A 12,123-nucleotide genomic window follows, 5' to 3' on the forward strand; every position below is an offset into this window, starting at 1 on the left:
ATAAACCTCTTAAACCAAGGCTGACAACATTATGACACATTTATTCATTTGAGCTTAGTTTGGGTGTTAAACTTCTCTAAATTGATTTTAGATATTTGAAAGGAACTTTTCTTAAGCTATTGTTGATTAAAATGTAAAACAATACTCAAACCCACTGTGCTCTGTTATAATGGAATTATTTGTATTTTTCTGGAAAGTATGATTGTCCATGCTGATCATTTTTTTCAGAGTTCCCTAGGTCAGTAAGGTGTTTTTTAAGTTCTAGGATGTTGTGTTTCCTTGAATTTCTAAAAATATTTGAATATTTAGATAGGTGTTCATAGGGATATTTAACATATTATAAATTGACAGTTGCCTTATCTTAAAGATAATGAATTAAAAAATAATTTTATTTTAATGAATGGATAGGTTAAACCATCACTCGATGAAGCTTTTGTCATCCAAGAACAGAATGTTGCACTAAATTTCATTGGTTCAAGAGGGGCAAAGCCTGGTGTTACCAAAGAGAAAAGAATTAAATATGCCAAGGAAGTATTACAGAAGGAAATGCTCCCTCATGTTGGCGTCAGTGATTTTTGTGAGACCAAGAAAGCTTATTTCTTGGGGTACGTCAGATTTCTTTGTTCTAAGTTCTTTGCCAAGATGTGGTTGAGATGGTTTTTCTTAAAGCTGAAAATGTCAAAATTGATGTTTTTAATATATGTTTAAAAAAAAGGAAAGCCAAAACCATGTGCTTTCTCTTTCTTTTTTTAAAGGTATATGGTTCATAGGTTGCTGCTGGCAGCTTTGGGTAGAAGAGAATTAGATGACAGAGATCACTATGGAAACAAAAGATTGGACCTTGCTGGACCACTACTTGCATTCTTATTTAGAGGGTAAGAAATTATAGAACGATACTGTTAAAAGTAGATAAATTTCACTTTAGATCGGTTATGGCACATGGAGGTGCTAAGAAACTATCTTGGCATGCATAATGGGTGCATGTGAAGTTTGCTACATTCTTTGCCAGTTGTGCAGTTTAGTTCTGTTTCATATTAGAATTTCAAGATTGTGGGAACGTTAATCACTTGTTTACAGTTTCTTTCTTCCTCTCTACCATGGCAAAGCATTTGAGAAAGCCCAATTATTGATTGACTTTCTGAGTGCTGATACTGGAATTTTTATTAGCTTTGCTTTGCAGTTTATAAAAACACAAAAGCTAGAGAAGAAGCAGTGATTGTGTCAGAATTAAGGTTATATGTGATTTTTATTTTATTCTTAATGTTTTTATATTTTCTATAATGAATGTGTACTACTTCTATAATTGGAAAAACTTATTTGTAAAAATTATGTAGACGGTTTAGCACAAAAATGATATTAGCAATGTTTTGTGCATGTTCTGTGATTTATTGTGTTGAATGTTAGTGTTTTTCAACCTTGTTTTGGTACCACCCCACTAAGGAGCCTCTTTCGACTATTTTTTCCCTTACTGCTTTGCTTGTGTATGTTTTTGTACTGTATGTACATCTGTGCTTTTTATATAAAAAAGAATAACCCCCCTCCTCATCTCAACCACTTTTCACCTCCTTGTGGGCAACAGTGTCCTCGTTAGAATTCATATTACAGACCTTGACATGTTTAAAACATTTTATTGGCAGAATGTTTAAGAATTTGCTTAAAGAAGTACGGATCTATGCCCAGAAGTTCATTGATCGTGGAAAGGATTTTAACTTGGAATTGGCAATTAAAACAAGGATTATATCTGATGGCCTAAAATATTCTTTAGCTACTGGAAACTGGGGTGACCAAAAGAAAGCTCATCAAGCCAGAGCTGGAGTATCTCAGGTAAGGGTGTCAGCTGTGACTACAGGTTTGGTAAGAAAACTTTACGAAACTAATAGAATCTTCATTTATTGAATGTAAATTGTTTTCCCTTTTTCTGTGTCTTGGTCAGATATAAAAGTACTTGGAGGCTTTTGAATTACGAAAGTGAAAATTTTCTTAAGTTAGCTGTCAGCATTACTAAGAGATTTTAAAGTTTTGACTCTCATCAAGATATTTAATAAATTTACATAGGTTCTTAGGAGGTGAAACAGTCTATGTTCATGAAATTTTTCTCTTAAAAATTCCATATTAGAAACTGATAGCCAAGGAATAAATTATTTTGTGTAATGTAATACTTCTAACACTGATTTCTGTATGTTGCCCTGTTTTATGTACAATGATTACAGTAGGTACTCTCAGAATAATTAATGGAGGAAACATTTTACAAAAATGTCTCACCAGGTTTTTAAATTTATTTTTTGTAATTAGTTTTCATATGAGACTTAAAACTTACCATGTATATGTTTAGATTTATGGAAAGGATCTCCCCCTCATTTGCTTTTTTTTTTTAAAAAAAAACAAGCCTACACCAGTATCACCTGATTAATTTGGCATTCAGACACCAGCTTGAACCTCCTGATTCCTGGAAGTCTAAATATCTTAAGAATTATGGAAGGATGCTCATAACCCAGTTAAATTTCTAGTTTCTTTTAGTTTAGTAAGGATTTGTTGACTCTAGTTGATATTTGTGATGCTGGGTTCACAGGTTGATTCCAGCCTTCAAGGAGCTCACCATCTATTAGAGGAAACATTTGTCCTTGTATATCTCGCTGTGCCTTGAGCTGAATTATGATAAATGTCATCCTGCCAATTGAGTTCAGTTCCTGGGTTTTAAGATATGCCAAGAGCTCTGTCACACATTGGATCTGCAAAAAATGAGTGAAACATGATCCCTGATTTTCAGTAGCTTACAGTGTGTACTCAGATGTAAACAGATATTACAGCATGGTACAGGGAGTATTAAATGAGAGCTATGCATGCTTGCTCTATGGGGATGCTGGAGAAAGGCATATAGCACTGCCTGAGAGTGTGAACAGAAATGTTTTCTTTAGGAGGTGGTGTGTGAACTGGGTCTTGAAGGGTAGTGGAGAAATTAGCCCAAGCCTTGGAGGAGGGTAGAACCAATAGCTCATAGGAAAACTGGAGAAAATTTCTTAATATCCTGAAAAAAGGGACAGAGGGAGAAAAGGGCACATGTATGTGGGAGGAGCTAGATCATTCTAGTGTTTTCAAATCGAAGTGGGAGAGTTAGAAAGGTGGGGTTGGAGAAGGGAGCTTGGGAACACCTTGTAGAGGGGCATTCATTTTTGCTTTTTAGGTTCAGTTCAGTTCTATCACTCAGTTGTGTCTGACTCTTTGCGACCCCATGAATTGCAGCACGCCAGGCCTCCCTGTCCATCACCATCTCCCGGAGTTCACTCAAACTCATGTCTATTGAGTCAGTGATGCCATTCAGCCATCTCATCCTCTGTCATCCCCTTCTCCTCCTGCCTCCAATCCCTCCCAGCATCAGAGTCTTTTCCAATGAGTCAACTCTTCGCATGAGGTGGCCAGAGTACTGGAGTTTCAGCTTTAGCATCATTCCTTCCAAACAAATCCCAGGGCTGATCTCCTTTAGAATGGACTGGTTGGATCTCCTTGCAGTCCAAGGGACTGTCAAGAGTCTTCTCCAACACCACAGTTCAAAAGCATCAATTCTTCGGTGCTCAGCTTTCTTCACAGTCCAACTCTCACATCCGTACATGACCACAGGGAAAACCATAGCCTTGACTAGATGGACCTTAGTCGGCAAAGATAATGTCTCTGCTTTTGAATATTCTATCTAGGTTGGTCATAACTTTTAGGTAGCTTCACAGTAAATGTCATTGTGGAGAAAAGATTTGAGAAGGGCATAGTTGGTGGCAGAAAGATTGTTGCAACAGGCTCAGTGAGAAATGGTTAGAGCCTGCAGTAGAACAGTTCTATGGAGGTAGAGAGTAGAGTCAGATTTGAGAAATATTAGGAAGTTTGGAAAGCTCTGTGATTAGTTGAATGATGGAAAACTCCATAGAACAGAGAGACGAGAACAGTTCTTCCTGGAGGTGGTCAGATGTCTTCTATAGAAGTGGTAGAATTTCACCAAGCAGAGCAGAATGGGGAGTGCATTCCATCCTGTGGCAGTTGTGGAGGTGAGATATGTTCAGCAGTGTGGATGGAGTACAGGCATTCTGAAGACTATAGTAGGGGAAGGTTGTCTGGGACTTCATTGAAAAGAGCCTCAGTGTCATGCTCCTCTAGCTGGTGGGGAACTGTCTAATATTTTTTAATTCGGTGAGTGATATGAGCTTACCTATATCTGTTTTTTAATAATTCTGGTAACTGAGCAGAGTAGATTGGAGAGGACATTGCAGGGACTTACAAACTAATGATAGTAGTACAGGTTAAGAGGTGAGGAGCTGGTTTTTTGCTGTGACGTTGGGAAATAAGAGTTTACAGGATGTGTTTATTGATGTATGAAAGGAGGAAGTCAGAGACAAAGATATCATGAGATTTCTAGGTTGGGAGATAAAGGGAAGGGTGACACCATTAACCATGATAGGAGATTTAGGAAGGAGGATGGATTGTTGTAGGTGTGGGGAAAGAGGTGATGTGTTATTAGGTACATTGAGATTGTGTTGATTGCTTTATATGTCTCTAAATATTACCGTACTTACACAAGTATCACCTTGCTTGAAGTGAAGTGAAGTTGCTCAGTCGTGTCCGACTCTTTGCGACCCCACGGACAGCAGCCTACCAGGCTCCGCCGTCAATGGGATTTTCCAGGCAAGAATACTGGAGTGGGCTGCCATTTCCTTCTCCATGGGATCTTTCCAACCCAGGGATCGAACTCGGGTCTCCTGCATTGCAGACGGATGCTTTACCGTCTGAGCCACCAGGGAAGCCCATTACCTCCCTTAGTGTTCTGTAAATATTGAATCTCTGTGTTGGGTTCAGAGGCCTCAACCTGGAAAAAGTTCTGGGGTGGGTTAGTGATATTTGCTATTGGCAAAGGAGTGAGAGTTGGTAGCATTTAACACTTAGTGCCTGATGTTTGCTAAGTACTGTTGTAGGTACTGGGATACAATGGAGAACAAAACAAGTTTAAAAAAATCCCACTAACATCCAAATGCTTGGAGATAGGCCATAAAACATTTGTGTGGCATGTTAGAACTATATGTCATATATTTGCTATCCTTGCTGTAAGGGTCAATTAAGTTACAAGAGTGAGCGGAATTATCCAGGGCAGATTGGAGAAAGGAAGGATGGAAACAGTTGTTTCCATCAACTGAGTGGATTATATTTGAAAATACGACTTTGCCTCATTTTAGTATTTGCCAAAAATATGATAGTGTAACAGAAATGCCCAAGCTCTATAAAGATTTGTTATTGTTTTCTAGGTATTAAATCGCCTGACTTTTGCATCTACTCTTTCTCACCTGCGTCGTTTAAATTCTCCCATTGGTAGAGATGGCAAACTAGCAAAACCTAGACAATTGCATAATACATTATGGGGAATGGTGTGTCCTGCTGAGACCCCAGAGGTAATACATTAGAATTTATGTTCAAGACAAAAAATACAAGAATTATCATGTAGAGTATAATTACTTTTGTAAGTAACTTTTAATTTTATTTAATTATCTAAGTGTAGTATAGAACTAAGTATTATAATTTTGTTTTTAGGAAGTAATATATTCTGAAATCAAATTGGAGGGGAAGTGTGGAAAAGAATTTTGAAAGGCATGTTATCAGTATGAGTAATATGTACTTTATTTATTCCAAGGGCCATGCTGTAGGACTTGTGAAGAATTTAGCCCTGATGGCTTATATTTCAGTTGGATCTCAGCCTTCTCCAATTCTGGAATTTTTAGAAGAATGGAGTATGGAAAATTTAGAAGAAATTTCTCCTGCAGCTATTGCTGAGTGTGTATAGATGCAATTAAAAAAAATTGTTAATTTTCGGTTATAGCTTATTACAGAGTTACTATGTACAAAATACTTCTGGTTTTTTATTTTAGTGCAACCAAGATTTTTGTTAATGGCTGTTGGGTTGGAATACATAAAGATCCTGAACAACTTATGAACACACTACGGAAGCTGCGGCGTCAGATGGACATCATTGTGTCTGAAGTAAGAATCTTTAATTATTTAAGAGGACGTGATCTCTGGGATTTCTGAATGAGGCATAAGGCTAAATGAAAGCTATCTTTGCATTGATATCTTTCTTGAACTGGTGTCCTTTGAATTTTAAAGTATGTTGTCAAAAGTCTAGATGATATTTTGAGCTAGATTTAATAATAAAGTATTGTGTACTTTAATGCCTTAGATATATGCATCTAAAGTTTTGACATGTAATTTATTATTAAAATAAATTTTGGAATTCAGATTACATTTTAAAGTGTATTCTTTGAGAATCTTTTTGTGAAGCTGACAATGCTTTTAAAAAGGGAATGATCATCTCTGATAACCTCCTTTGTTGGAATCCAGAGATTGGTTCTTGAAATGTGATATACCTCTATTAGATTCTTTTATGTTTAGGTGGATGTTGAAGTGCTCTGGGTATAGGATTGTTTTTTCTTTAATCATCAAAATACCAAATGAACTTTATTCCTCTCCAAAATATGGCTTTTGCTTTCAGTGTAATATGTTGAGGGCTGGGCTCAGGCTTTTTTTGATTTCCCCAAATCTGCACCTTTGGGTCTTTCTGGGTGAAAGTTGATTTGGAGAGAAACTAACACACTTTAGATGGCCACCTGTCTACCTAGCAAAGCAGAGAATCAAGGTTTCGCTGCTCCAAGTCTTCCTCTAGCAGGCAGACTCTGCGTTTTGAGCCAGAGGTATTCAAAGCTTGAAGTTAGGAGCAGCTTGCTTCACTTGAGGGCAGCAGGCAGAGATAAGAGAAAGCCCAAGAACCAGCATTGTGTTTTTTATGATTGAGAATTTTGTTAATGCCGTGCCGTTTGTTTCTGCTGAGGTTTACTGTGTTCTCTAGGATAAAATGTAAGTTCTTCATGCTGTTTATGCCTCTTTACCTTTCCGTGGGCCCTTTCCCTCAACCTGGAATGATTGTGCTCCCTGTCACCCATGCCTCCTCAAAAACGAGTAATAGGGAGAAGGTGTTTTTTACCTTTTTTAAAGATAAATCTCACTAATTCTGCAAAACTCTAGTATTAACTCTGGTCTTCTTCAGGATACTTTACCTGATACCCCCCCCCACCCCCGCCCCCAGTTTGATTTAGATCAGAGGTTGGCAAACATTTTCTTTAAAGGACCAGATATTAAATATTTCAGTCTTTGCTCACCTTACAGTGTCTGTTGTGTATTCCGCTCTGCTGTTGTAGTGAAAAGTAGCCATAGACAGCACACAAATCAATATAACTTTATTTTTTAAAAAGTAGATGGCAGGTAAGAGCAGATTTGGTCTGTTGGGCTCTTCACTGAGCCCCTGATTTAGACCTATCTCTGTGACTATATAGCATATTTTCCTTGAATAAGTTATGAAAAATGCATATACCAGATAATATCTATTGATTTATGTGCCTGTTTCTCTCACTTATACTGTTAACATCTCAGAGGCAAGGAATGTGTCTTAATATGACTTTATATTTTCAGCTTTGAGTGTGGTGCCTGATATGTAGTGTCTGACAGTGAGTGTTTGTTGAAACTATAAATGGGCCCTGTGTCTTTGAACTGGGCTGTTTAATCTCCTCTTGGAGAATGTTGTTAGGAGCCTCTTAGTAGGAGAATTGTATATATTTTTTAGGAGTCTAGTACTTTTTCTTTTCCTTTATGTTTTCTGATAACCAGAGTTTCTCAACTTACCATTTCTAACTTCAGCTTTGTGTTGGACCTGTTAGGCTTTCTTGTCAGTAGTCTTCTTGAGAACACCTATTTCCTTTGGAATACAAGATTCTGTTTGGCCTTTGAGGAGACACAGCTCAGTTTATGTCTTTCTGTTAAGACAAAAGAGCTATATTCTATTAGGAATTCTATTATATTCTATTAGGAATTCTCTAAGGATTCAAGGAAAGCATTTGAGAATGCTGTTCATAGTGTTTTTGTTCACACACACGGTTTCATCTCAGATTTTTTCTAAGGATAGGAAGTGGGCTAAGAATGTGGGACATTTTCTTTTTCTTGGCGTTTGACTCTTTACACTTTGGGAGAACTTAGTGTTTCTTGATTAAGCTTTAATGAATTACTGTTGTTTTAAAACTGAATAATCCAAACTTTTTCTTTAAATAAACCCAGTCTTTTTTTTTTTTTTTTCCTATGGCTATGACACATGGATTGTGGGGTCTTAGTTCCCCCACCAGGTATTGAACCTGGGCCCCAGCAGTGAAAGCGCAGACCAACAGGGAACTCCCTACCCAATCTTTTCTTTAATAAAAGTGTATCCAGTTGTGATTTCACCTTTTGAAAGTACTTTTATGTAGAAATAGCAGTCTATTTTTCCATTTCCCAACTCATTAGCAATTCATTTCTTAGTTGACTTTTAAGATTATATATTAGATCTAGAAAATTCAATAGAGATTTTTATTTGTTTACTGCTTGACATTGGCACTTCAGATTCTGTAGTGCTTTTAATATTATGTTCTTTATTGTAAATTTTTCCAAAATATTTTTGATATTTTCCAGGAATATATTTTCTAGCACTATCCAGTAGAAATGCAATGTAAGTTACATAGACAATTAATTTTTCTAGTATTCATGTTAAAAACATTTAAAAAAAAAAAGGGTATTTCCTGGTGGTCCAGTGGTAGGACTATATGCCTTCACTGCTGAGGGTATGAGTTTAGCCCCTGGTCGAGGAACTAAGATCCCATGAGCCACGTTGTGTGGCAGAAAAAAAGAAAAGAAAAAAAGAAATAGATGAAAATAAATGTGTTTTATTTAGCTTAATACATCAAAAATAGTATAATTTCAACATACAATCCATGGAGAATTATTAGTGATAAGTTTTATCATTGAAATTCAGTAAGTAGTTTATACTTACAGCATACCTCCTTTTAGGATGGCCACATTTCAAGTGCTTAGTAGTGACCTATGGCTAGTGACTGCTGTATTAGACATCTAGATTTTAAACCATTTGCTGATAGACTATCATGAGAAGTCAGGCTTACACCTGGGAAAGCTTGATTGAAGTAGTGACACAGGGCTGGATATTGAAAGGTTACACAGTGAAGTATATGTAATTATCAGAGACAAAAATAAGAAATTGTCACATACTAGTGTTTTGATATCCAAAGTACATTTTCTTCATATTTTATTTTGCATGACATTACTACCAGATGTTGTTCAGCTCTGTAATTACCAAGGTTAAGTATTTATCTTCTATAAAATTTTAAATTATACCTGGGTTTTTAGCATATTGAACAATGATCAACTAAGATCTGTTAGTTTTATCTGATAATTTATTAATGTTATTTTATCTCAGCCTTAATGATACAGAGAAAATATAAGTTCATGAGACTATTTTGTCTTCTTATGTGCAGGTTTCTATGATCAGAGATATTCGAGAGAGGGAGATTCGGATCTATACAGATGCAGGCCGTATTTGTAGACCACTTCTAATTGTGGAAAAACAAAAGCTGCTTTTGAAGAAGAGACACATTGATCAATTGAAAGAGAGAGAATATAACAATTACAGGTAAGAACATGCAGTTAGAAAAAAAATGAGATATAATTAATATGACATAAAACATTTTAAAGTGTGTCATTCAGTGGTTTTTAGTATAGTCACAAGGTTGTACAACCATTGCCACTGTCTAATTCCAGAATATTTTCTTAGACCCAAAACAAAAAAAGAAACTCTGTACTCATAAGCAATTACATTTGTTGTTCTTAATTTTTCTTAAGTAAGAGACTTGAGGCTTCCCTGGTGGCTCAGACGGTAAAGAATCTACCTGTAATTCAGGAGACCAGGTTCAGTCTTGGGTTGGAAAGATACCCTGGAGAAGGGAATGGCTACCCACTCCAGTATTCTTGCCTGGAAAATTCCATGGACAGAGGAGCCTGGAAGGCTACAGTCCAAGGGGTCGTTATCAGTTGGATACAATTGAATGACTTAACTCTTTCAAGAGACTTGTATGGTCTTATTTAAGAATAAAAGTCTATGTGACATGTAGACAGTAGACTGTCTCTACTAATAAAAAGTGACCTACATAGGATTCTGAGCTTCCACTGCTTGGAGGGGACTCAGGTTTGATCCCTGGTCAGGGAACTGGAATCCCACATGCATGTGCTGTGGCCAAAGAAAAAGAAATAGCCTATGTGATGAAGTAATATATAATATGAACAATATAATAAATTTAATAAAGAAGATCTTTTACAATTTATTATTAGTGATATATGAATGTATATAGTTTTGTTATAAAAAATTTCAAAAAACAGATGTAATAAAATATATAAAAGCCTCCAGTTCATACTTTCCTTTTCGAAAGTAAGTGCTGTTACCACTTGGGGTATATATACCTCCAGACCTTATTCTTTGTTTTTATATACTTACCCTCTAGCCTCCAAGTAGGTTCTTTAGATGAGAGCAGATAAAAACAAACTAATAGTAGTTACAGAGCCATACTTTATGTGCATTGTTCAGTAACTTTTTTTTCCCCTACTGTTAACAATAATATACGTATTTTAGGACTTCCTGTATGAGCATATACAGATACAGGAATACTCTTTATTAAGTAGGGAGCTTAGTTAACTAAGATAGTTGAGGAAGTAAGGAAATTAAATGAATTCTTCTTTTTTAGTTGGCAGGATCTTGTCGCCAGTGGGGTGGTAGAATATATTGATACTCTTGAAGAAGAAACAGTGATGCTTGCAATGACCCCAGATGATTTACAGGAGAAAGAAGTAGCTTATTGTTCCACATATACACACTGTGAAATTCATCCATCAATGATTCTTGGTGTTTGTGCCTCTATTATTCCTTTTCCTGATCATAACCAGGTTGGTACCAGTTTTTAACTATGCTTTGTGAGGAACTGGGGGGAAGTAGAATAAAAATTACAAACGAGTCTATAGTTTCTTCTGAAAGAAAAGCCTTGTAGTGTAAAGGCTATGGATTACAGCATTTAATATGCTCATTCTTGTGTTTGACTCTTAAGAGCCATAATTGCTTATTCCAGAAGAAGTAGAAACTTTACCAACTGTATTTCTGATTTATGAAGTACTGTGTATAGTCTATGTATTTATTTAGAAGTAAATAAATTTTCATTGATTCTGCTTTTCATTTCTACTTTTAGTCCCCTAGAAACACATACCAGTCTGCTATGGGTAAGCAGGCTATGGGGGTTTATATCACCAACTTTCATGTTCGTATGGATACGTTGGCCCATGTTCTGTATTATCCTCAAAAACCACTTGTGACTACACGTTCTATGGAGTATCTGCGATTTAGAGAGCTGCCAGCAGGTAGGTTCAGTTTTGTTCTACATTTTGTAAGATCCTGCCATGGTTAAGGCATTTTTGTGGGTGCTTTGAAGGATTAATAAAATGCATATGACACAGTGTCTGTTCTCGTAGAAGTTACAATGTGGCAGAAAAATATGAGCACAATTAAATAAAAAGGTAAATGTGTGGAAAGTGTTACGATGGAGATATAGATTCCTTTGCAAGCACAAAGTGAAAGAAATGATTGATTCCTATTGGAGTCTAGTGCCAATTTCATGGGGGAGGTAGCATTTTGACCTAGAGTAAAGTTGATAGGGTAGTTGAATTTGAGAGCTGGTTTGAACCAGGGCCTGGATGTGTGAAATCAACTGTTAGTACTTACGTCAGTTTAGTATGGCTAGAGTGTAAATGCATGGGAATGAGACTTGATCTCCTGAGATGGAGACAGTGGGTTGAATTTTATTTTTATTTATTTATTATTATTTATTTATTTATTTTTACTTTACAATATTGGTTTTGCCGCATGTCAGCATGAATCCGCCATGGGTGTACACGTGTTCCCAATCCTGAACCCCCCTCCAGGTCATCCCAGTGCACCAGCCCCAAGCATCCTGCCCCTGCATCAAACCTGGACTGGCGATCCGTTTCTTATATGATATTATACATGTTTCAGTGCTATTCTCCCAAATCATACCACCCTCTCCCTCTCCCACAGAGTCCAAAAGACTGTTCTATACATCTGTGTCTCTTTTGCTATCTCGCATACAGGGTTATCGTTACTATCTTTCTAAATTCCATATATATGCATTAGTACACTGTATTGGTGTCTTTCTTTCTGGCTTGTTT

At 36.6% G+C, this 12,123-nt stretch overlaps 1 protein-coding gene across 3 annotated transcripts in view; it reads left to right on the forward strand.

The window, feature by feature from the left end:
* The window catches only part of POLR2B (RNA polymerase II subunit B), a 48,044-nt gene that overhangs the window by 20,604 nt on the left and 15,317 nt on the right, over positions 1-12,123 (forward strand). For all 3 annotated transcript variants that reach the window (XM_069594197.1, XM_069594196.1, XM_069594195.1), the window contains exons 9-17: positions 409-605; positions 756-875; positions 1,638-1,824; positions 5,280-5,423; positions 5,663-5,802; positions 5,898-6,009; positions 9,375-9,529; positions 10,635-10,833; positions 11,130-11,298. In XM_069594197.1, coding sequence (XP_069450298.1) covers positions 409-605; positions 756-875; positions 1,638-1,824; positions 5,280-5,423; positions 5,663-5,802; positions 5,898-6,009; positions 9,375-9,529; positions 10,635-10,833; positions 11,130-11,298 — 1,423 coding nt within the window. The remainder of the gene's footprint in view (positions 1-408; positions 606-755; positions 876-1,637; positions 1,825-5,279; positions 5,424-5,662; positions 5,803-5,897; positions 6,010-9,374; positions 9,530-10,634; positions 10,834-11,129; positions 11,299-12,123) is intronic.

This window comes from Ovis canadensis, chromosome 6 (genome assembly GCF_042477335.2).
Source record: "Ovis canadensis isolate MfBH-ARS-UI-01 breed Bighorn chromosome 6, ARS-UI_OviCan_v2, whole genome shotgun sequence".
Taxonomy (NCBI): Eukaryota; Metazoa; Chordata; class Mammalia; order Artiodactyla; family Bovidae; genus Ovis; species Ovis canadensis.